General features: G+C 41.9%; 2 protein-coding genes across 9 annotated transcripts in view; both read right to left on the bottom strand.

Moving 5' to 3' along the window:
• PARD3B (par-3 family cell polarity regulator beta) overlaps positions 1 to 26,580 on the bottom strand; it is a 1,165,226-nt gene that overhangs the window by 1,055,986 nt on the left and 82,660 nt on the right. The window lies entirely within an intron of this gene.
• LOC126078412 (serine/threonine-protein kinase Nek4-like) lies at positions 87 to 26,431 on the bottom strand. The gene is given in 4 exon segments (XM_049888929.1): positions 87 to 4,225; positions 4,228 to 5,180; positions 5,183 to 5,578; positions 5,581 to 26,431. Coding segments are annotated over 4 exon segments (2,346 nt in total). The 5' UTR covers positions 5,921 to 26,431; the 3' UTR covers positions 87 to 3,568.

Raw genomic sequence — 26,580 nt, 5'->3', positions numbered from 1 at the left:
AGAAAGGATTGCCTAGGCAAATGAAAGCAGCATATAATGTAATGGAAAAATATGAAACATACTTAGAGATATCCATATTTGCTTACTTTAACAGAATGTATTTACATTTCAATCTTAAACTACAGGCTATCTATCTACTAGTTCATTATACACTAAAGGAGTTCTAGCACTAATTCAAACATGTATTGGCAATTTACCATAAGCAGTAGTCCTTGTGGAACCTAAGAATGAAGCCTAGAATAGTGTTTAAGTTTAGAGAGTTGAATGGTCTAAATTCATAAACAGGCCCGGTCTTAGACAAATTACACAATGACAATTTTGACATTTGTAAAAGGATAACAATATACTATTATTATTATTATATATACAATACGTATTAAAAACTGAAACCCTGGTGGCATAATGGTTAAGTGCTATGGCTGCTAACCAAAAGGTTGGCAGTTCAAATTCACCATGTGCTCCTTGGAAACTCTGTGGGGCAATTCAACTCTGTCCTATAGGGTAGCTATGAGTCAGAATCGACTCGATGGCAATGGGTTTGTTTTTTTGTTTTTTTTTTATGTATTAACAACAGGGCTCTGAACCAGTTCAAAACAGCTCAGTAATTGCTTAAGTAAATGAGGGCAGTATACACTGGATAGCAACCAGATCTGTGGCCAGTAGGATTTTGACCATAGGGGTGCCCTGCTCAAAGATGGCAGTCAACTGTGCCACTTTGAATGTTGTCTCTCTCCACACTCCTATGAATAATCCAGTCTCCCACATGGACCTGACAGTATCAGGAGTCTCACATGGGAGACTGGATTACTGGCAAGACTGTGGAGAGCAACATACATTCAAAGTAGTGTGGTCGGCTGCCACCTTTAAGTGGGGCACTGCTGTTTGCTTCCTTCTGAGGTCAAAATCCCACAGCAACAGATTTGGTTGCTATACAACTTGTACACTACCCTTGTTTATGTGGGCAATTGCTGAAGCATTCCAAACCAGTTTGAAGCCCTAATTATAAATAAGTAACGGGATATAAAGGAGCCCTAGGGGTGCAGTGATTAAGCACTTGGCTACTAACTGAAAGGTTGGCGGTTCGAACCCACCAGCTGCTCCATGGGAGAAAGACGTGGCAGTCTGCTTCCATAAAGACTGCAGTCTTGAAAACCCTATGGAGCAGTTCTACTCTGTCCTATACGGTTGCTATGAGTTGAAATCGACTCAATTGCAATGGGTTAGTGGAAAATATATATCATAATATAAATATGTAAATGAATAAATTAATGTTTTTAATAATATTATAGTCTAATCTAATCATAGAATGATTACATGAGGTAATCCACCTGTTTTGGATTAAACTGTGCCCTGCAAAAAAAGATATGTTGGCATCCTCATCCCCCTAGCTGTGAACGTGACCTTGTTTGGAAATAGCGTCTTTAAAGATATTGTCAGTTAAATTAACTTGAGATCATACTGGAGTATGGTGGGTCTTAATCCTATATGACTGGTTCTTTTATAAAAGAAAAGAGACACACAGACAAGAAAGACAAGTGGAAAGATGGCCATGTGATGATGGAGGCAGATGGAGCTGCAAGCCAAGGAATACCAAGAGCCACCAAAAACTAGGAGAGAGACATGGACCAGTTTCTCTCTCAGAGCCCTCAGAAGTAAGCAACATCATGATATGATGATCTGGACTTCTAGCCTCAGGGCTGGCTTATCCAGTAAACATGGTACACACAGGTTTACTTGTAGGTACTTACTGATCTGTAGTGAACAATTTCACCTGTTTTTCACTACAGCTTTGATGTGGTAAAACCCATGTGAAATTCTTTATTACAGGTTAGCAAGTAAACACAAGTAAGCATGTGCGAATACCCTGCTTAAGCCAGTGTTTACCACCATACTTACTGAGTTAATCCGCCCCGTCTAGCCTCCATAACTGTGAGAAAATAAATTTCTGTTCTTTAAAACCACTTACTTTGTGGTATTTCATTACAGCAGACTTAGGAAACTAACGTACTACGTAACACATTTAACCTAACAACATACATACAACACGCAAAGTATTCCAAAACGTGAGCCATTTTTATCTCAACAAAGAGCTTCTGATCAAGAGTAAATGGGTTATATATACATGTCTGTGCACTTATGAGCTGCAAAGGCTCAACAGGGAACACCATACAGGGACAACACAAGTGCCATCAATGTTTAGAGGAGAGACATCAGTTCAAATACAAAAGAATGATGGTGAGCTTTGTGGAAGAAGCGCCACTTGAGTGGCCTTTGAAAGAGGTATATGATTTTAACTGGCAGAAATACTGGTCAGGTCTTACAAGTCAGTGAACACCGCATACATGGTACCAGGAAGACAGGAACATGAGAGACATGTTCTAGTTGTCCCTTCTTGCTTAGAAAGGTAGAACCCAGAAGCCAGGCTAAAGGATTACTGCTCAGGAAATTCCACAGCATTCCAGACTTGGCTGGCACCAAATATTTCCCTTGCCACGGGGGACGAGACTTAAAAGAACAGCTTAAGAAGCATGAATTTTACGGAGTTAGCAGCAGGTTGTTCTCAATCTTTTTTTTTTTTTTTTGAAAGAAGGGACTGATGTTGTCCTACAACGCTGTATCAGTCATGAGCTTTTGCCACTGTATGTTTGAAATCATGACTTCTCCCTTCTGAATTCCACCCCCTTTAGACAAAGAATTGCTGGGACCTATACCAGAGTTGAAATAACCATTTCTCCCTAATAAAGTAGCAAGAAATGTATTAAGATTAAAACAATGATTGTAGAACTTGATACATTCAAATGTAGAAGTATTTGATAGCCACCTAGGTGAACCTGAGACACTCTTTATCAACATAAGATCTTACTGATCACTGTTTACACATATAAGCTCTATCTACCAAAATAAATTAAATAATGGCTAATTTAGATCGAATACTAAATGGTCTTCCCTCTTCTTTCCCCTGACTCAAAGACACTCAGCTCTACTTTGAGGTTATGGAGATAAACTATGAAAAGTTACTTGAGAAAAACTATTTAAAAGGTTCCTAGAAAAGTTTTATCATTTCAGAATAAAACAAGAAAGTGAAATAATACTGCTTTTATAAGAAATTTCAGAAGGAGTCAATATTATAGATTAAAAATGGAGAAAAGTCAGGTTGCTGCTAAAGACAATATTTTATTCTACTTTTCCATTCCCAAGATATGTTGAGCCAAAACAAAATTAATTCAGGGAGATTATAAATTGAATATTTGGGACTAGGTTGTATTATTTAGTAGAAATATTGTTATACAAGAGATCAGTTTCTAGAATTATCAAAGCATAGTGCTCAAGAGGTTTCAGAGTGAGTGGGGAGCATGCATATAAATGAAACTGAGTAAGCTACTTAGAGCCTAGCTTAGGGCAAAGGGAAAAAAGAATCTACATCTACAAATGTCCTTCATTGGTTCAGTAGTTTTGTTCTAATCCCACTTTTTTTTTTTCATTGTTAATGGGTTTGTTTCCTTTTATTTTTAAGTGAAAAATCTTTGAAAATAGGTCTTTAGCTCTGGCAGGAGATTAGAACAAATTCTCAAAAACTCACATTTTCTTCAAAAAATTTCAACTGGCGAATTTTCACACCGTAAGCCATATACTTTTCACCCAAGTGCTCCCGCAAATGTACCTCTCTCTCCAATTCATCTTCCTCTTCCAAAAGATCATACACCTCCTCTAAAAGCTGAATCCCCAGGCCCTGGATTACATCAGCTCTCAAGACTTCAACTGTTCTCCTGATCTTTTCAGAACCTGGCACAATAGCTGGAGGCAGCTCTTTAAAACGGAGTTCCTCTGTCTCTTCTGCAATCTTCCCATGAAGTATCAGCGTGTCTCGATATTTCCGATGAACTTTGAACTCTGATACTGGGAGATCTTCACAGCTCTCTTTAGAGTCCAGTTTCAAGGTTTGAGTCATCAATTGTACCAAGTCACTCATTTCATTGGTATGATTTTTACCTTCCCTAGAATCCCCATCTGACTTATCAGTTGAACTTGTGGAAGAACTTAACTCCTCCTCAGACAGACGAGGCAATTTCTTTTCCTGAGCAACGCTGCTGTCAGAAGAGAATCGTCTGGCAGGGATGAGCTGGCCTTCCTCCTGAGGTTTCCCTGGCCACACTGCACTCAGAGCTCTCCTCACTGAAGGACCTGAGGAGCACATCTCTTCCTGGGACTGCTTTAGTCCCCCCCGCCCCGCCTTGCTGATAATGGTCGATCCTTTGATGACGAGACCTCATTGCTCCTCGAACTGCTCATAGGCCCACTGACCGCTCTACTTTGGTTTTCAGAATCCTTTCGTGTTGACGTGACATCTACGTTTCCAACAGCGGGATCAGAAGGCAACTGTCTAAGAAAAACCTCTTGGAACTGCCTCTTTCCCCCACTGCGCTCAGTCTGCTCTCTTCTCTTCTGCCGTGGCTGCCGAGACTGGGAAGGCTCAGACCCAGAGATGTGTGGCTGTAAGCCTGGGCGGATTCTGGCCTGTTCTTCTACAATACATTCAATAGCAACTGGATCCTGGTCCTTTGGCTTTGGGTCTTTGCTTAGAAGCAGCAGAGGCTTCACTGGGTCACTCCCTGCCTCACTGACATCACCTGAGGACCATGTGGGAACTAGGTTTTCCAGCTGAGCTATGGACTTAGTGTTATCCTGCAGTCTCTCCTCCTTCACTTGAGAAATATTGCATTTACCTTCTAACTCATTAGAGATATCTAAGTGTCCTGGCTGAGTCTCCTGAACTAAGTCACCACCCATTGAGTCCTTCCTTCCTGCAGGTAAGATGTTGATATTTACTCTGCTGATTGTGGCTAGTGACTCTGCAGTATTGCTCATGTCTGGTTTGCAGGAGTGGCCTTTCAGACTGGTAGATGTCTTCAGTGGGCCAATGACCACGGGTGTTTCCTGGGATGAACACAAGTCTTCTCCCACTACGTATGCCTTGGAGCCCTCAGAGGAGTATGGTTGGGGTGAGATTACTTCATTATTTGATTCGGCTTTTCCGGAAACCACTGTAGCAACAGGCTTGGGTTTAGAGTCACCATTTTTAACATTATTCTTACAGGTTTTTGCCTTTGTGGCCTCCAAAAACAAGGAGATTTGGTGCTTTATGTAAGGTTGCCTCAGGATGCTCCTCACAGATGGTCTTTTTCAGGCCTTTTACTTAGCATTGTTCTTAACAGTTCTGCCAACTCTGGGCTGTAATCTTTTGGCATTGGTGGCAGCTTTCCTTCAATAATCCGATAAACTAAAGAATTCATGTCTTTTGCATTGAACGCATGCTTCAGGGTAGCCATTTCATATACACAGCATCCTAGAGCCCAAACATCAGACTTATAGTTGTAGGGTTTGTCTGAGAACAGTTCAGGACTCATGTTGTAGGGCGTGCCAATGAGGCTGCTAGCCATGTCACAGTGGTTCTCTAACACTCGGGCAATTCCTAGGTCACCCACTTTGATAATATTTGCTCTTGTTAGGAAGACATTTTGAGTCTTCAGATCTCAGTGAAGGATGTGTCTCTCATGTAAACACTGCAGAGCCATGGCCTCTGAACAAACCACTCCACCACCTGACTCTCGGGCAGAAGCCGGCCCTTCTGCTCCTTGAGTTTTCGGTACAGATCGCCTCCTTCACAGAAGCCCATGAGAATGTAGAGCAGACCATCCCCTCTCTCCCACGACTCTTTGTAAGTGACAATGTTGGGGTGCTTCAGCTGAGACAAGAGCTGCCCTTCCTGCTCAGCAGCCCGCCCCTCTCGGCTGGAGGCCTTTCGAAGGTTCAGTTTTTTGATGACATACTGCCTGCTGCCTCGCTGGTGCCTCACAAGCGTCACCTTCCCATAGCTGCCCCTGCCCATGGCCCGCAGGTAGCAGTGGGCAGCCAGGGGCATGTTCCCGACGCGGGCCCACAGTCGGCAAGCAGCGGCGGCAGCGAGCAGGAGGCCCCGCTCATGCCCGGGAGGCGGCGGCAGTGTCCACCGCTCTGGCGGCCTGGCCAGGACGGGTGAACCGAGACCCGGCCCACCCCGACGCTGCTGCCATAACGATCCCAGCCGGCGCAGTCCCTCCCCTCTAATCCCACTTTTGATGGCTAATACTCTCTATTGCTTCCAGCACTCCTTTCGCTACCGTTTGAATTACCCATGGCATGCTACTTTCTTTTATGTTAGAACACTTAATAGTCTTTTATATTCCATTCACTAAAAGATTTAATGAATTCCTACTGTGTGTTACTGAAGTTGGAATGTTTTCAAACTCTCAGGAAACAAACAGAGGTATAGGTAAGCTTGGCATTCCTTTTATTTTGATGTAGGTACCAGATGTTGGGGATGACATATAAACTCTGAACAGTGTCCTTGGACCTGAAAAATCAGGAGTAACCTTATCCAGATGGGGACTTCAAAGAGCTGATTGCTTGAAGGTGCATATCCTGGTCTATTCAGAGCCCAGAAAAAAAGAAAAATGACATCCTAGAAGAAATCTTCAAGACAAGCAGCAAAGCAAAGCTAAGTGCTCTCTCTCTCACTCTCTTGATAATAAGAGGCATCAGTACTCACTGTGGAATATAAAATTTTTTAAGGTGATTGGGCAGGAGGTGGCAGGAATGGGGCTAAACTGGAAGGAGGCTGGAAGAGATATCAATGTGGAAGGGGCTACAATTATGACCCATGTAAAAGAGAATTGAGGTAGGGGGTTAAATCTCACAAGATAGCATTTCCTACTCTAATAATGCCTTAGGGTCAGTAAAGCCTACCATGACTCGGCAAACCAAACTGGGAGGAGGAAAGGGGACATGGCCTACAACTACTAAGAGAGGTCTCAGAACCAGCAACACACTGTACTAATACTAAAGAACATTGTCAATATGTAATGTTTTGTATATACAGGACCCAACTTGGGATAATACCCCAACTTCATTGCAGCTTTGATAGTGGAACCAAGTTTCCTCCCTGCCTCCCCACCCCAAATTCCAAGTCACTCATGATGGTTCTTATCATTTGGGATGAGAGCCTCAGGAAGGAAGGAGTCTCAGAGGAACATAAGGAAAATTTCCCTGGTGATAAATCCTGGAAGATATTCACTCTTCCCAGCCTGTGTCACCTAAGGGCTGAGCTACTCAATTTCTCACCATTACAAAACTTGAGGCTGCCTATGGAAGCAGGCAATCAAAGAACTTCTTCGCTACTCTCCTATCAGGTAAGAATATCCCAGAGAATCCTTTTGAAAGATTCCTAAGATTAATTTCTGGCAATTATTGAAACAAAAAGAGAAGGATTAAAAAAGCTTCCACTCGCTAATGAGATTTCACTATATACTCACTAGAACTGCTTAAGGAAGACTGACAACACTAAACGTTGGAGAAGACGTGACGCATTGGGAACTCTCATTCGCTGATGTGTAAAATGGTACAACTACTATGGAAAGTGGCTTGGTAGTTACTTTCTTAAAAAGTTCAACATACATCTACCCAGTGACCCTGCAATTTCACTCCCAGGTATTCATCCAACAGAAATGAAAATAATATGGCCGCTAAAAGCCTTGCACAAGAATGTACACAGTAGTTCAAGTCATAACAGACAAAAAGTAAAAACAGCCCAGATATTCAACAGGAGAATGGATACACAAACTGTGTTACAATCAGACAATGGAATGCTGTTTAGCAATAAAAAGGGATCCACTACAATAGCGCGCAATAATAAATACACACAGTAACAAGGATGAGTCTCAAAAACATTATGCTGAGTAAAAAGAAGCCAGGTACCAGAAAGTACATATTGTATGATTCTATTTACATAAAATAGTTAAAACTAACCCATGGTGATAGATCAGTGGATACTGCTAGTATGAGGGTTGTTAACTGGCAAGGGGCATGAGATAACTGGGTGAAGGAAATGTTCTTAATAGCTCACATAGCTGATAAAATCGTTCCTTGATACTGTAAAGTTTGAAATATGTGTCAGCTATTTGTTAAAGGGAAACCCAAACCTAGTGTCCAGCTTTCTTGAGAAGTAGCAGAGTTGCTGGGTGGTGAAGAGAGGAGGCAGGAGGTTAAGATAGCAGATGATGCACCACCAGAAAGACTAAATGGGGTGAGAAGCCAGGACTTTGAAAGGAACAGAAATCCTGGATGGTTCAGGGTCAACTTAATAACTTTGTTAAGCATATGAAGTAGACACTATTCATGTTCATCATATGCTGATTCTTCTAGTTCCAGGAATTTCAGGCCATATCTCACCACCCTCAAAATTAGGCACTTCTAAGGTATCAACTCAGGTCAAAGCTTCTATTTTCTGGAGTTATATGCCATGAGTTTTTCTTACCTTGCTGTAAAGGTCATAAAAACACATGATGATATGGAGATTCATGAGATCGAAGCAGCCTGGAATTCTGAGCCAACACTTGGAAGACAACTACCCAAGAGTGTCACTTTGATTCCCAGCAGACTGTGTGAGTGAGAAATAAATTTCTGCGGTGTTAAGCCACTGTGATACTGGGTTATTAGTCACCACAGCATACTCTAGGTTATCTGGAGTAATAGAGCTTATTTTTTTCTTTCACCTATTTCTAAAACTCATCCCCTCAAAAGAAAAAACTCATTAACAATCATGTATATGACACCACATAATGCCACTAAATTGCTGTTGTTATTGGGATCCGACTCATGGCAACCCCACGTGCAATGGAACAAAACTCTATCCCCAGTCTTGTGCCATCACCTTTGTGATCCATAGGATTTTCACTGGCTGATATTCATAAGTAGATTGCCAGGCCTTTCTTCCTAGTATGTCTTAGTCTAGAAGCTCCACTAAAACCCAATCAGCATCACAGCAACACACAAGCCTCCATAGACATTCAGGCAGTGCTTGCACAGAAGGTGCACTGGTCAGGAATCAAGCCCAAGTTGCCCTCAGAGAAAGTGAGAATTCTACTACCGAACTACCAGTGTCTCATTAACCACACTAATGGACCCCAAGAATAATAAGATCTAGCCCCTATCCACCAGGCTGCAGTATAATAAGCGAGAAATGAGATGCATGATAACCATGACATGCTAGTGTGATAGCTGAGGTATCAATACAGCACTATGGGCAGTCTGTGGAGTCCCTGGGTTGCACAAATGGTGAGTGCTTGACTACTAGCCAAAAGGCTGACAGTTCAAATCCACCCACAGGCACCTCAGAAGACAGCCCTGGTGATCTACTTCTGAAAGGTCACAGCCTTGAAAACCCTATGGAGACGTTCCACTCTGCACACACGGGGTTGCCATGAGTCAGAATCAACATGACATCAATTAACAACAACAACATGGGAAGTCCAGGACCAACACTAGAGTGCTCTCTTCTCTAAGCTACAGTAAAATGCATTTTTAGTCATATTTTTAGATAATCAAACTATGCTATATATGTAATTTTCTGAAAATGTCAACAAAAGGCTCTCAACATTGGGAGAGTGCATTCGAAATAACCTACAGAACTTCAGATTATTCCTTGCCCCATCCTTTCCCTCCCCTGTAGTTTCAGGTAACAGTTTCAGAATGGAGAATCTTTGCCACAGTGAGCCACGAATACTGACAGGAGCATGTGGTTTCCTTCAGGTGGCCTGGGCTTGAACATTCCTGGACAGGTAATATACAATATAAGGCTAAGTATCCAGACTGTGCCTATTCCCACTACTTTTGTTGTTAGCCTATGCAGGTGTCATATGGTGTTCAGATCTGGCTTTAACACCTTCTCGTGTCTTCTGTCGCATGCAAAAGCTGGACAACAAATAAGGAAGATCAAAGAAGAATTGATGCCTTTGAATTTTGGTGTTGGTGAAGTGTTGAATATACCACGGACTGCCAGAAGAACAAACAAATCTGTCTTGGAAGGAGTACAGCTAGAATGTTCCTCAGAAGCAAGGATAGCAAGACTTCATCTCACATAGTTTGGACATGTTATTAGGAGGGGCCAATTCCTTGAGAAGAACATCATGCTTGGTAAAGTAGAGGGTCAGGGGAAAAGAGAATGACCCTCAACAAGATGGACTGACACAGTGGCTGCAACAATGGGCTCAAGCATTACTACTGTGAGGATGGTGCAGGACCCAGCAGTGTTTCATTCTATCACACAAAGGGTCATTATGAGTCAGAACTGACTCAATGGCACCTAACAACAACAACAACATGTCTTCTGTACCATCAAACATTATTTCAGCATTATCACTTATGACAGAGATTGGCACTGTTCATAATATTCCAGTTTTACTCCTTCCTGTAACAGGATAGCATCACACTTCTCTGTCTCCTCTGAAGTTACGGTGTGGTGCTGTGACTTGCTTTGGCCAATGAAACACGAACAGAGGTGAGGTGTGTCACTTCTGGGCTATAGCCTTGGAGCTATTACATAAGTTAACATAGTATTTTCCCTGCCTCATTGATTATAAAGGCTGTGTCGATGGAGCTCTGTCAACCCGGGACTCTGAGTGACCAACTCACACTGAATATCCAATGTAAGCACAAAATAAACCTTGGACCTTGGTTGTGTTAAGCCACTGGAGGCTATTATCTCATTGTAACTTTGACTATCTTAATATAAGACTCTTCGGATATTGCTAAATTGTTATTCACTACTGCCATTTTTCTTTTCTCTACAGATTTTTAAACTTCTTATCTTTGTTTCAGACCCCTTTCAGCTTTTGTATAAAAAAGTTGACACTTCTACAAGTAGCTGACCTTACAGAACCAAAGGATACAATTTCTACTTTTTTGTGATTCCAAATCAAAATTTTATAGCAGATATTTTTAAAACTATTTGTTCAGAGAGAGGAGAGAGAAAAAAAAAAAAGAAGAGAGGGAGAATGGATATAAATAGGGGTGGCCAGTGGGAGGTGTGGGGAAAGGAGTACACCTATTTAAGAATTCAAAGAGATTATAAACTAAAATGGTTCTAGAAGGCTTCATGCTACATAGTAAGAGCACTTTCATGGTAAAATTAGAAGCCTTTAAAAATGAAAATAAAGTCCAAGCAACCATGAAGACAGAATTTTGCAGATATGCCTGAGGGCTTAAAGAAACCTGGCATTGAGCCCAAATGAAATTGGAACTGCCTTGCTTTCTTCTGGTATTTTCTTTTCATTTATTGGAGTCTATCTGTAAGGAATTACTAAATGTATCTGCTTTAAAAAATGCTTACTTGTCTTTTAGTTAAAAAAAAAAAAAACTTGCCTTCGAGTTGATTCTCATAATGACCCTATAGGACAGAGTAGAATTTCCCCATAGGATTTCCAAGGAGCGGCTGGTGGATTCTGTCCACCTTTTGGTTAGCAGCCAAGCTCTTAACTACTAGGGAAAGAGGATAAAATGGAGACTAGCATGAATGGGCAGAAGTAATTATTGACAAGGAAGGGTAGGACTTATTTAAGACTCATTGGTCATATTAAGTATTAACAATATGGAGATGCCAGTTCAAACTTTGAGTTACACATAGAAAAAGCCATCTTCACCAAGAATGAGATTGAAAATTTAGAAAATATTCTGTTATATGCCAGATGAGAGGGCCTGGAATACTATTATAAGTGAAGGCTTTTGAAAGTTTTATCTCTTGGGATTAAAGGGAGAATGAGATGACAAAATTTTAAGTATAACATGTGACTACAAGTAAAAATTAGAGGTAAAACAGTCTCTAGAGGGTTCAGTTCCAAAGATTTTATTATATTCAATTTTGTGGCCTCTCCGAGAACCACAGAGTGCAGAATAGCAGATGCTCAATAAACACTTAATTAACCTAGTGGTTTAAGGGTTTTACTTCAGAAACATTGTAACTGCTCCACAATTTTCAATGCTGGATTTGTCCCCCTAGCACTCAGACACAGGAAAACTCTCTTAAAACCCAGCTGAATGAATAACTACCAATGCGTGATATGACTTTTTTGTTGGTTGCTTCAATAAGGTAAAGCTTAAATTGTTTTATCAAGCCTCCTTTTCTCCACCGACACAGTCTCGGAAACATGTTCCCTAAGGAAAATAAGGAGCCCTTGGGTGACACAAACAGCTACTATGCTTAGCCACCAATCGAAATGTTAGAGGTTCCAGTTCACACAAACACACCTCGAAAGAAAGGCTGAGCGATTCACTTCCAAAAACTCAGCCATTGAAAACCCTAGGGAGCATGACTCTACTCTGACACACGTGGGGTCACTATGAGTTAGTGTCAACTCAACTGCAACTTGTAAGTAAAAAGAAAAGCAGGCCTAAAAAATAAATTCACCCTTAATAATCCTAATATAACTCAAGAATAACCATCAACTGATAAATAGTACACTAATTCATTCTCACATAAAACCCCTGTATTATTCTAATGGAAAATCAAGGTACATTATGTTTGCACACTAATTTTAAACACATGCCTAGTTTGAGTCCTGAAAGCAGTCTATCTTCTGTTCACCTTCACAGGGCAAAACTGCTTAAGCAACATCACTGCTATACCATTTTTACCAGGTATTTAGCAATGGCATACAAGCCACAGATGGTGGAGACTTTTAAAGGCATATTAAACCCTTACACCTAATTAGAAAGACATTTGTAAAGTTAAAGCAGTGATCTTTAATAGTTTTCCCCCTGCTGTAGTTATGTCTCAGGCTCAGCGGCCTGCAGGTAGGTTTACTCATCTTAAAACTGCAAAACTGGAGTATCTCCGTAAGTTAGTGTATCAAGCATGATGGAATTTTATTGTTTTTACAAGCAATCTTGGAACTTCAAAGGTATATAAATTCCTGGAGGTAACCAGATTGCTTTTGTAGGGCAAGCAGACATGGCAGATTGGTTCATATAGCCTTAAAAGTTAATGCCTGTAAGTCATATTCTGAAGGTACCTCGCAGTTAACATGGAAATAAAGCAACACTTCTAAAATCAAGGATGTTGGCCTATTCCTCCCTACCAATGAGTCAATTTGGAGAAAACTGATTCCTATGTAAAATGCCATCTGGTTCTCCTTGTTACATCATTCACCCTGTGTTGAAAGACACTATAACTGTCTAATACTACCGACAATTGATACTACTACTTGACATGTCTTGAGATATGTTTAAGACATTTTGACCTCTTGCAAAAGAAAAAATGAGTGAAGAACAAAAGGACAGTTCTGTATTCTGCCACCAAGAGTCGATGATGAAATGCCTGCCGATTAATTCTCCAGGGACCATCCCTCAGCTTACACCGAGAACCAAAAGACATGAGCTCAGCAGCAGTTATGCAGTGAGGCTATTGGGCAGCACACATTTAGAATGCAGAGTGATGTCCAAGAACTGACCTTCTCTGTTCTTAGCATCACAACCCTACTGAACAGCCACAAAACCAACAGCCAGCATTCTGCTAAAAGGGAACAGAAGGGAAAAGTGAGGGAGACAGATTTTCTCAAAGCCAAGAGGTTATAGATAGATATGAAATCCAGGTGATTTAGGGCAGAGAATATCTCAGCAGGAAAGTGCCTAACAAAAGAAACCAAGAAGCTAATGTAGACGCAGTTAAAAAAAAAAAAAAACCAAACCCATTGCTGTCAAGTTGATTCCGACTCACAGTAACCCTATAGGACAGAGTAGAACTGCCTCGTAGGGCTTCCAAGGAGCAACAGGTAGATTTGAGCCACTGACCTTTTGATTAGCAGCCTCAGCTCTTAACCACTGTGCCAACCAGAGCTCAGTACAGGCAGTTAAAAAAAAGCAAGCCTGTTGCCATCAAGTCAATCCCAACTCATAGTGATCCTATAGGACAGAGTGGAACTGCCCCATAGGCTTTCCAAGGACCAGCTGGTGGATTCAAACTGCCAACCTTTCAGTTAGCAGTCAAACACTTTTAACCACTGCACCACCAGGGCCCTAGAGGCAGTTAAGGGAAGAGAAAATGAAGACAATTATTTACTCAGGAAAGTACTGCATAACTTATAAATGAATACAAAGTAAAGAGAAAGAGCAAAAATCAAAAGTACAGTAAAAAAGGAAGGAAAATTCAATTCCCCAAAGGCATTAAGCCGTATGTATAAAAACCAAAATCAAACCTATTGCCATCGAGTCGGTTCTGACTCATAGCAACCCTACAGACAGAGCAGAACTGCCCCACAGGGTTTCCAAGGCTGTAACCTTTATGAAAACAGACTGCCACAACTCCCTCCCGCACAGCAGCTGGTGGGTTCCAACCACCAACCTCTTTGTTAGCAGCAAAACACTTAACCACTGCACCACCACAGGACTCCTTATGCATTAAAAAAAAAAAAACCAAACCCACTGCTGTCAAGTCAATTCTGACTCACAGCGACCCTACAGGACACAGCAGAACTACCCATAGAGTTTCCAAGGAGAGCCTGGTGAATTCGAACTGCTGACTCTTTAGTTAGCAAACATAGCTCTTAACCACTACGCCACTAGGGTTTCCTCCTTATGTATAAAAAACACAGGAAGCGTTAAACACATAAATATTTGAAGAATGCAACACAAGATACTCCTAGATAGAAATGAAGCATCCAGCTCTATGACATCCATTTCCTATCTGTTATTATTCACTTTGTAAGTCCCTTCTCATGCCAAAAGGGTCTACTATCTCTGGCTGTGTGAAATGCAAAATACGCTCTAACAAATAAGTCACACTGGAGAATCAGTATTGTTATCCTACTCTCTGGGGCCCTGGTGATGCAGTGGTTAAGAGTTCAGGCTCCTAACCAAAAGGTCAGCAGTTCAAATCCACCAACCGTTCCGTGGAAACCCTGTGGGGAAGTTTTACTCTGTCCTGTAAGTTCTTCATGAGTTGGAAATGACTTGATGGCAACGTGTGTGGTTTTTTATTACTAGTTGTTTTTTGTTTATCTTACTCCTAAGCATTAGTATCTTAAAAGAAGTTGATAATGAAGGACTCTTAAAACAAATCCAAACTTTCAGGTGACATCATCATCATTCATTGTGGCTCTCTCAGTCCACTAAGGGTGTGATCACAGTGTTCCAAGCACTCTGAACAGCACTTTACCCATATTAATTCATTTGTTTTAGTTTAATCCTCACTACAACCCAATAAGGGAGGTGTCATTGTATATCTGTGGAAACTGAGATTCAAACAAAACATTTGTCAGAGGCTCCTATTGTTGTAAGTGGCAGATCTAGGTTTCCAACCCAGGCCTCTGCAATTGCAGAGTCAATACTTTTTTCACTACCCAGAGTCCACGTCTGAGCATTCATCTAGACACACTTCCTCATAAGGCCAGTCTGCGATTCCACGTGAAAATGCAGGGACACGAAAACTGCCCAGTAAGAAGAACCATGTGAGGTGCTATAGTCAGACAAGGAATCTTTTAACAAAAAAGAGTTAAAAGATACTAGACGCTGAAGAAATAAGTTTGGAGGTTAGGTTATATGATTAAAAATGATGGAAAGCCCCTCATAAACTACTCATTTATGCTAGCTGTCATCTTCTTGGTTCATATTGGTATGCAGATTGATTCTTGCCCATCCGCCTCAAAAAGACTGGGCCTACGCCCTCTAGGAGGGAGCAATTGCTCTTTGTCTGGGAGGGCATCAGAAAACAAGACACATTTTAACTTTGTTTGGAAGGCTCATCCTATCTCCTGTGATTTAAGTACCTCTACATTCACCAGCTGAAAGAGGCTTTAAAGAATCAAGGTGAAGTCAAAACATCATCAGGAGAGTCCAGCTGGCTTCTACAAGAAGTTCCAGATGGTACCTTTCACTTGCATAAATTTACCTCTAGTCCTAGCATAATCCCCGAGCCTCAAAACTCCTCCAAAGGAATGATAAGTACTGCAACTTTCCAAAAGAAGGATCCTGGGAAAAGGAAGGAAACATCTGAAAGACTGAAAGACTACAGAGAGGGAAATGTTCAAATGATTTTTAGAAAGTAAAATTATAAAAGGCCTGGAAACGAATAAGGGCATAAGATAAAGACAAAAATAGTTTGGTGATGACTGAGTTTAAGGGAAGGAAGAACTTAGCACATATTGCACACTGACCTATTGACCAAATCTAATATAACTTACTAATGAAGATCAAAGACCACAGCCTTCGGTATGGACTGAATCTCAACGTAAAGAAAACAAAAATCCTCACAACTGGACCCATAAGCAATATCAGGATAAGAGGTAAGATGATTGAAGTTGTCAAGGATTTCGTTTTACTTGGATCCATGATCAACACGCATGGAAACAGCAGTCAAAAAATCAAACGACCCATTGCATTGAGAAAATCTGCTGCAAAAGACCTCTTTAAAGCGTTAAAAAGCAAAAATGTCACCTTGAAGACTAAGGTGCGCCTGGCCCAAGCCATGGTGTTTTTCAGTTCCCTCGTATGCATGCTAGAGCTCGACAATGAATAAGAGACATTGAAGAAGAATAGATGCCTTTGAATTACGGTGTTGGCAAAGGATATTGAATACACCATGGACTGCCAGAAGAATGAACAAATCTGTCTTGGAAGAAGTACAGCCAGAATGCTCCTTAGAAGGATAATGGGACCTCATCTCACATACTTTGGACATGTTATCAGGAGGGATCAGTCCCTGGAGAAGGACATCATGCTTGGTAAAGTAGCACGTCAGCAAAAAAGAGGAAGACCCTCAACAAGATGGATTGACACAGTGGCTGAAACAATGGGCTCAATGCCATGCAGTGTTTCCTTCTGTTGTATATAGGATCGCTATGAGTCGGAACTGACTCAACTGCACCTAACAACAACAACATAACTTTAATAGAATACTGAAATAGTACCTTCCTGTGAGTTTCAGTTAAGGTCTCACAACTCTAGATGACACATTCCAAAGCAAAGCGTACATCACCATGGGGAGCTTACCACACGAGTGCATGGAAATCAGGTTTTATGGATCTTAACTCCTTTAACCACATCAAGACAATAAAGAGGACTAGTTGTTGAGACTTTTGGAGAGCAGTGTCAGTACAGTTCAAAGGAACCCTTGAATAGAGTGGAGGTTAACTGCTGTATTCTCAGTGGCTAAGGAAGGAACTATGAATGACCAGCCAGAGAACTGCAGGCGACAGCCTCAGCAAAGGGTGTAGAGGATGAATGGTCTGCAAAGAACTCATAAAGAAGTCTACAAGAGTCAGACTAAGCATCAGCCAATCCTAGAGAACAAATGCCCATAATAACCATTAGTGGTATTCAAGAAATAACTTTGCCGTCTGTGGGAGCAGAATAATGACCCCCAAACAATGTTCTAATTCCCACAACCTGTAAATATGTTATGTTGCATGGCAATGGTTACAGATGGAATTAAAGTTACTAAATCAGCTGTCCTTAAAACAGTTCCTTATTATCCTGAGTTATCCAGGTATGCCCAACGTAATCATAAGAATCCTTAGGAGTAGAAGATGAGGGAATCTGAACAGAGAATCAGAAAGATGGTAATGTGAGAAGGGCTTGCCTGACATTGCTGGTTTTGAAGAGGAAAGAAAAAGGCCATAAGCCATGGAATATTGCTAGCTTCTTTTTTTTTTTTTTTTACAAGCTAGCAAAGGCACCACAGAAAATGTCCTCTGGAAAGAAATGCAGCCCAGACAACACCCTGACTTTAGCACAATGAGACTCATATCAGACTTCTGACTTCTATAATTGTAAGATGATAATTCTACTTTCTTTTATGCCATTAAGTTTGTGTTAGGAAACTAATGTACTGCCCTATCTACCAACCGTTCCTCTCTGTTCTCCAGCAATGGGTATGTGAGAAAATCAGTTAACAATCTGGTGATGAGTAGTAGACATGCAATGTAAGAAAGGAGAAGAGAGGCCAGCCATATTCACTTTCCCCTGTAAGTGGCCTCCTCACAGCAGACCTGAGCTGGGTTAAGTGCATAACAATTAACTTTCAATGAAGTTTTTAAGTTTCGATTATTATACACTAGACAGGGCATATTCTCTACTGAAAGGAAGGCTTTTTTTTTTTTTTTACCTCAAGTTGACCAGGAAAGTTTTGAGAGTTGCCCTATATTACATCCAGGGATAAAAGGATAACTATCCAAATGGAAAAAATTTAAACAGACAGTAGGAAACAAAAATAAAGTCCCTCTCTGATTATCCCTCTTAAGTCCTGCTTACTCAACATGACAGCTACATACTGTTCAAAAGGACTGGGAAATAGTAAGCCTAAAGAGCAAGTTTCAGAGTCTCTTCCAGCATCTATTTTGGCCTTTTCTGTCTTTTTAATGACCTTTTGCTTTCTTCATGTATGATGTCCTTGATGTCTTCTCACAACTGGTCTGGTCTTCAGTCATTAGTGTTTAACGAGTCAAATCCATTCTTGAGATGGTCTCTAAATTCAGATGGGATATACTCAAGGTTGTATTTTGTCTCTCATGGACTTGTTTTAATTTTCTTCAGCTTCAACTGCTGTTCCAGATGTAGTTTCCTTGCTCCAGCAAATTAACACATCTCCTGGTACTTGGTATGCAGCTATTGATCTGGCCAATGCCTTTTTCTCCATGCCTGTTTCAAAAGACAACCAGAAGCAGTTTGCTTCAGCTGGCAAGGTCAGCAATACACCTTCACTTGTCTACCTCAGAGCTACATAAACTCTCCAGCCCTATGTCATAATTTAGTCCACAGGAACTTTCATCTCCCTTCCCTTTCCCAAGATGTCACACTGGTCCATTACATTGATGACATTATACTGATTGAACCTAATAAGAAATGTCAATGACTCTGGACTTATGGGTAAAACATGTGGGTGTTAGAGGATGGGAAATTAATCTGACAAAAATTCAGGCACCTTCCACATCAGTGAAATTTCTAGGGGTCCAGTGGTATGGGGACATGTCGGGATATTCCTTCTAAAGTGAAGGATAAGTTATTGCCTCTGGAAGCTCCCACAACTAAAAAGGAAGCACAGTGCCTAGTGGGAGTCTTTGGATTTTGGAGGCAACATATTCCTCCTCTGAGTGTGCTACTCTGGCCTATTTATCAAGTGGCTTGAAAAGCTGCTAGTTTTGAGTGGGACCCAGAATAGAAGGCTCTTCAAAAGGTTCAGGCTGCTGTGCAAGCTGCTTTGCCACTTGGGCCATGTGATCCAGCTGATCCCACGGTGCTTGAAGTATCTGTGCCAGATAGAGATGCTGTTTGGAGTCTTTAGCAGGCCCTTCTTGGTGAATCACAGAGCAGACCCACAGGATTCTGAAGCAAAGCCCTGCCGTCCTCTGCAGATAACTGCTCTCCCTTTTGAGAAACAGCTTTTGGCTTGTTACTGGGCCTTAGCAGAAACTGAACACTTAACCATGGGACACCAAGTCGCCATGCAGCCTGAGCTGCCCATCATGAACTGGGTATTGTCTGACCCAAGAGTCATAAAGCTGGACATGCACAGCAGCACTTATCATTAAATGAAAGTGGTATTTCCAAGATTGGGCCCAAGCAGGACCTCAAGGCACAGGTAAGCTTCAAGAAGAAGTGGCCCAAATGCCCATAGTCTCCACTCCTGTCACATTACCTTCCACCTCCCAGTCTGCAACTGTGGCCTCAAGGAGAGCTCCTCAGGATCAGTTCACTGAAGAGAAAACTCGTGCCTGGTTTACAGATGGTTCTGCATGATATGCAAGCTGAACTCAGAAGTGGACAGCGGCAGCACTACAGCCCCTTTCTGAGACTCCCTGAAGGACAGTGGTGAGGGGAAATACTCCCAATGGGCAGAGCTTCAAGCAGTGCACCTGGATGTTCACTTTGCCTGGAAGGAGAAATGGCTAGATGTGTGACTGTATACTGATTCATGGGCTGTGGCCAATGGTTTGGCTGGATGGTCAGGGACTTGGAAAGAACATGATTGGAAAATAGGAGACAAGGATTTATGGGGAAGAGGTATGTGGACAGACCCTCTCTGAATGGGCCAAAGAAGAGAAGATACTTGTGTCTCATGTGAATGCTCACCAAAGGGTTACCTCAGCAGAGAATGATTTTAACAATCAAGTGGATTGGATGACTTACTCTGTAGAAATCTGTCATCTTCTTTCCCCAGCTACTCCCAGCATTGCTCAATGGGCTCATGAACAAAGTGGCCATGGTGGCAGGGATGGAGATTATGCATGGGCCCAGCAACATGGACTTCCACTCACCAAGGCTGACTTGGCAATAGCCACTGCTGAGTGCCCAATCTACCAGCAGCAGAGACCAACGCTATATATCTGATATGGCACCATCCCTCAAAGTGATCAGCCAGCAACCTGGTGGCAAGTTGATTACACTGGACCACTTCTATCACAGAATGGGCAGTGTTTTGTCCTCACTGGAATACACACTTGCTCTGGATACAGATTTGCCTTCCCTGTACGAAATGTTTCTGCCAAAACTACCATTTGTGGACTTGCCGAATGTCTTATCCACCATCATGGTATTCTACACAGCATTGCTTCTGATAAAGGGACTCACTTCACAGCAAATGAAGTGTGGCAGTGGGTCCATGCTCATGGAATTCACTGGTTTTATCATGTTTCCTATCATCCTGAAGCAGATGGCTTGACAGAATGATGGAATGGCTTCCTGAAGACACAATTATGGTGCCAGCTAGATGGCAAGACTTTGCAGGGTTGGGGCAATGTTCTCTAGGAGGCTGCATATGCTCTAAACCAGTATCCAATATATAGTGCTGTTTCTCTCATAGCCAGGATTCACGGATCCAGGAATCAAGGGTGGAAATGGGAGTGGCACCACTCACTATTACCCCTAGTGACCCACTCACAAGATTTTTGCTTCTTGTCACCACAACCTTATGCTCTTCAGGTTTAGAGGTCTTAGTTCCAGAGGGAAGAATGCTCCCACCTGGAAACACATCACTGATTCCACTGAACATGCCCCCTGGCCACTTTGCACTCTTTATGCCTCTGGATCGACAGGCAAAGAAGTGAGTTACCATACTGGCTGGTGTGGCTGATGCTGCTCACCAAGAGGAAATCGGATTGACATTACATAACGGAGGTAAAGAAAAGCATGTCTGGAATGCAAGAGATCCCTTAGGGTGTCTCTTAGTACTACCATGCCCTGTGATTAAAGTCAATGGAAAACTACAGCAAACCATTTCTGACATGACTACTGGCAGCCCAGATCCTTCAGGAATGAAGGTTTGGGTCATCCCACCAGGCAAACAACCACAAACAGCTGAGGTGCTTGCTGAGGACAAAGGGAATATAGAATGGCTGGCAGAAGAATGTAGTTCTAAATATCAGTTATGGCCATATAACGAGTTGCAGAAACAAGGACTGTAATTGTTATATGGAGTATTTCTGCTTTGTATGTGTGCCTCCAATATTTTTTTTTCTCCGCTTATAAAATAAAGGATGTAAACGGGGCTAGTGCATTTTCGGTCATACACATCAGCTGTATCAAGTAAAGTGCAAGTGTGACTTTGTAATTGTCTTTATTCAGAGATTATGTATAGTTTGCAGAGACATGTATAGGTCCCAAGTTGACAAGGGGTGGACTGTGATGGTTAAGATTGTGTGTAAACTTGGCTGGGCCATGATTCTCAGTTTCTATATGTGATCACCCCTATGGTGGGATCTGCTGTGAGTAGCCAATCATTTGAAAAGGAGTTTCCTTGGACATGTAGCCTGCATGCAAATATAAGGGCTTTTGCCCTCTCTGGATCCTGCAGCTGCCTCTTGTTCACCTGACCTCCAGTTCTTGGGACTTGAGCTAGCAGCTTACCGGCAAATCACAAGATTTGGTGACCTTCACAGGCTGTGAGCAAGAGCCCTGCTCTCCAACCTGCTGATCTTGGGTTCAACAGGCCCTGCAGCTACGTGAATCAGCAGAAGCCGCCATCCTGATCCATGGACTTGGAACATTTCAGCCTCTCCAACTGTGTGAGCTGTTTCCTTGATATAAATCTCTCTCTCTCTCTATATATATATATAAAAAAAAAATATATATATATATATATATATACACATATATATTTATATGCTCTACTGGTTTTCCTTCTCTAGAGAATCCTGGCTAAGACAGATGCCTTCATGCAGTTGGTAGAGCTAGGTTTGCTGACCCATGGAGCTAGAGTTGAGCACCTTCAGGCTGAGGCTTACTGATGGAGTGATGTGCCTCAGGGTATTGATCGGCAGAGCTAAAAGAGCTTTGTAACACTTACCTGAACAGGGCAGAGGCTGAGGGGCCAGAGAGAGGTGTTCCTGTGAACATGGCTAAAAAGAGGCTGTCCTGATGGAAGAACTGTATCCTGAGCATTCCTCAACCTGAATTGTAATGTGTTACTTCCCTAATAAACCCTATTAACTGTGAGTATTGTCTGTGAGTTTGTATAGCCATTGCAATGAATTATCAAACCCAGCAGAGAAGTACAGAGTGCCGTAGGAGGGACTGTTGGTGTCAGAACTGGTAAAGATGGTGGAGAGAGGAGGCATGTCTGACCTGTCCCTCATAGGAATCAGCCTTGGGCTGTTGATCTTGATTCTCCTTCCCCCTTGTGAAAATACAGAAGGTCAGATGCTGCCCCCATGCCATTTTTACAAAAATACACAATATGGGAGAAGTCAGCACAACATGACAAAGGCAAAGGAAGACAATGAGGGGTATGTAAGAATTAAGGGCAACTGGTAAAATACTACTACATACACAATCCCGCAACATCAGTAATAACAAACAATAATTTATGAGTGGATACACAGGTACATATGTAAGTTATATAGGTGTAAGAGGTCAAATAGAAGTACATCTGCATGTACATATAGGAATGGTTGTAGATATTTCTACATACATATTTGTATGTGCTGCATGTACATTCAGACATAAAACAGAGCACATGGGGGTATAATTATGAAAGCTTCTTAGACATAACCAAACATTTCGTGGGACTGAGTTACGGAACTTCAGGGCTAAGCACAATAGTCTCAAGGGACCTCCAGGCCAACTGGCGTAAGTGTTCATAAAGATAATGGTCTACATCCTACTTTAGTAAGTAACATCTGGGGTCTTAAAAGCTTGTGAATGGCCATCTAAGATACAACTATTAGTCTCCTCCTGTCTGGAACAAAGAAGAGTGAAGAAAACCAAAGACTCAAGGAAGCAATTAGTCCAAAGGACTAATGGCCCACAAGAACCACAGCTTCCTCCAGCCTGGGATCAGAACTAGATGGTGCCCAGCTACCACTACAGACTGCTCAGACCAGGAACATAATAGTATGTCCCAGTCAGGGTGGATAAAAATGTATAACAAAATTCAAATTTGTAAAAAATAGTAGACTTACTGGTTTGATAGAGGCTGGAGGAACTCCCAAGACTATAGCCCTAAGATACCCTTCTAACTTGGAACTGAAGCCAATCCTGGAGATCACCTTTCAGCCAAATAATTGACAGGCCAATAAAATAAACAGTAACACCCATGAGGAATGTACTCCTTAGAACAATCAACTATATGAAGCCAAATTGGCAGCATTTGCCCAAAAGCAAAGATGAGAAGCATCACTGACTGAATCGTGTCTCCAAAAAATATGTCAACTTAGCTGGGCCATGATTTTCAGTACTGTGTGATTGTCCACCATTTTAAGTGATTTTCCTATATGTTGTAAATCATATCACTACGATGTAATAAGATGGATTAGCAGCAGTTATACTGATGAGGTCTACAAGATTAGATAGTGTCTAAAGCCAATCTGTTTCAAGATATAAAACAGAGAAACAAGCAGAGAGTCATGGGGACCTCATACCACCAAGAAAGCAGTGCCAGGAGCAAAGAGTGTCTTTTGGACCTGAGGTGCCTTGCTGAGATGCTCCCAGACCAAGGGAAGACTGATGCATCACAGGAGCCTTCCTCCAGAACCGACAGAGAAAGCAAGCCTTCCCCTGGAGCCGGGACCCTGAATTCGGACTTCTAGCCTACTGGACTGTGAGTAATAAACTTCTCTTTGTTAAAGCCATCCACTTGTGGTATTTCTATTATAAAAGCACTAGATGACTAAGACAGAATTTGGTACCAAGAGTGCGGTGCTGCTCTAACAGATATCTAAAATGTGGAAGCAGTTTTGAAATTGTGAATGCATAGAGGACTCAGAAGAAAATAAGGAGAGCTGTTACACTGGAGATGGTGCAGACAATGAGAAGCGGCAGCAGAGGACCAGTAGCAACCAAGAACTGGCACCAGCAGAGCCAGGAGACCAGCGTGAGATGGCACTGGAGCTGATCCACAGAGCAAGAGATGAGCGGCTGTGTGCAGGAGGCTTCCTGGTGGAATGGGAGCCTCTGGGCACTTATAGCTGGAGTTAGGCTTGTGACCCATGGAGCAAGAGAGCCGAGTGCCTTCTGACTCAAGTTTACTGGCAGAGTGGGGTGCCTTCAGGCACTTATCAGTGGAGCTATAGAGCTTTGGAACATTTGCTCCAGCAGGGCAGATGCAGGCGTGAGGCCTAAGGGCCAAGAGGCCAAGAAACCAGGAAGCATAAGCTGAAGAGACAAGGAACACAAGAAGCCGAGCTGCCTCAGTCTCAAAAGGTATGGCTGTGACCTCTGGGGGTTCAAAGGGTGGGTCCATGGCCTTCGGTGATTCTAAGGGTGGAGTCACCACTCAGATGGACTAGAAGAATAGTGTGCCTAAAGCCACGGGAAGACTGATGACAAGGGCCTTCCTCCAGAGCCGACAGAGACAGAAAGCCTTCCCCCGGAGCTGGGACCCTGAATTCGGACTTCTAGCCTACTGGACTGTGAGAGAATAAACTTCTTTTTGTTAAAGCCATCCACTTGTGGTATTTCTGTTATAGCAGCACTAGGTGGCTAAGACAAGAAGGTAGGAAAGGGCAGGGAAATCAGACAAATGGAAATGGTGAACTCAGGGTGGACATGGAGAGAGCGCTGACCCATTGGGGGGATTGCAGTCATTGTCATGGCACAATTTATGTATGAATTATTCAATGGGAAACTAGTTTGCTGTGTAAACTTTCACCTAAAGCACAATAAAATGTTAAAAAAAGAAGAAAGAAATCAAATGACACATTACATGGGGCAATCCTGTTGCAAAAGACCTTTTTAAAGCGTTAGAAAGCAAGATGTCACCTTGAGGGCTAAGATGTGCCTGTCCCAAACCATGATATTTTCAATTGCCTCATATGCATGCAAAAGCTAGACAATGAATAAGGAAAACTGAAGAAGAACTGATGCCTTTGAATTATGGTGTTAGCAAAGAATATTGAATATACCATGGACTGTCATAAGAACAAACAAATCTGTCTTAGGAGAAGTACAGCCAGAATGCTCCTTAGAAGCAAGGATAATAAGAGTTTGTCTCACTTAACTTGGACATATTATCAGGACGGAACATTCCCTGGAGAAGGACAACATGACTGGTGAAGAGGGTCAGCGAAAAAGAAGAGGACCCTCAACGAGATGGACCGACACAGTGGCTGCAACAATGGGCTCAAACACAGCCAACGATTTTTTACATAATGAGGAATTTCGACATTCAAGAAAGAACGAACACAATGATTAAATAATGTGAAACTATATAAAAATAAAAGACATAAAAAATAATAGAGTGCTACAGATTACACAAGGGGCACACAGACACAGACACAGACACACACACACACAGAAGAGTTTGGAATTGTTTAAAATCAAAGATGACTCAATAAATGCTTCTTCAGTTAAAGTCCAAAAGGAAATGACTTCTATTTAACCCTGGTGAGTTAAACACAGGCATTTCTCTCAGCAACTTCCCCCAAACACCCTACCCCCATCATAAAAATAAAGGAATTTAAAAATCTATTACCACAAGTCAGAGACAGCAACACAATTTGAAAGGTTGAAAGCAGACAGATGAGTAATATCTGGTTTAACAAAGCAGAGAAGGCAAATAACTGAACAAGCACAGAGAGACACCAACAAGAAACAATCATTTAGGACCCCCAGGCACCAGGGGCTGAAAGCAGAGAACATTTGAACTTCTGCACAGGTAATCATCTCCCTCAATGTAAATGGGCAATTAGACATTTACTGTATGGAGAAATACAACTAGAGAGACTGTGAACTTGGGATATAAACACTGCAAGCACAGCTGAGAGCAAGCATAAACCCTGAGAAATTAGATGAAAGCTTGCACTAAAGAGGAATGAATGATGAGGGTTCCCCAGCCTACTTATCACTCTAAGCAGCCTGGACACTAGTTACCCAGGCTTATACCCGAGGCATAAGATTGGAGGATTCCTTAAGGCACTGGTTCTCAAAGTGTAGTCCACAGTCCCAAGAGGTGAAGAGGGGAGGGTCTATGACGCCAACACTATTTTCATAGTAATACTTAAGTCGTCACTTGCCTTTTCTCACTGTTGAAATCTGAAAAAATAACAATCGGTAAAATTGGTAGAACCTTAGGAAGAATCAAGGTAGCGGTGCCAAACTTACTTATGGTGATTGCTTTCTTCACTTTTACACGCAGTTTAAAAAAAAAAAAAAAAAAAAAAAAACGGATTTTATTTGAAGATCTTGACGAAGCAGTAAAAGTTGTTTTATTAAATCTCAACCTTTGATTACATGTCTTTTCAACATTTGTTTGTGAACAAGTGAGAGGTATGTATAAAGCACTTC

This window comes from Elephas maximus, chromosome 6 (assembly GCF_024166365.1).
Source record: "Elephas maximus indicus isolate mEleMax1 chromosome 6, mEleMax1 primary haplotype, whole genome shotgun sequence".
Taxonomy (NCBI): domain Eukaryota; kingdom Metazoa; phylum Chordata; class Mammalia; order Proboscidea; family Elephantidae; genus Elephas; species Elephas maximus.
This window is presented reverse-complemented; position numbering and strand designations above follow the sequence as displayed.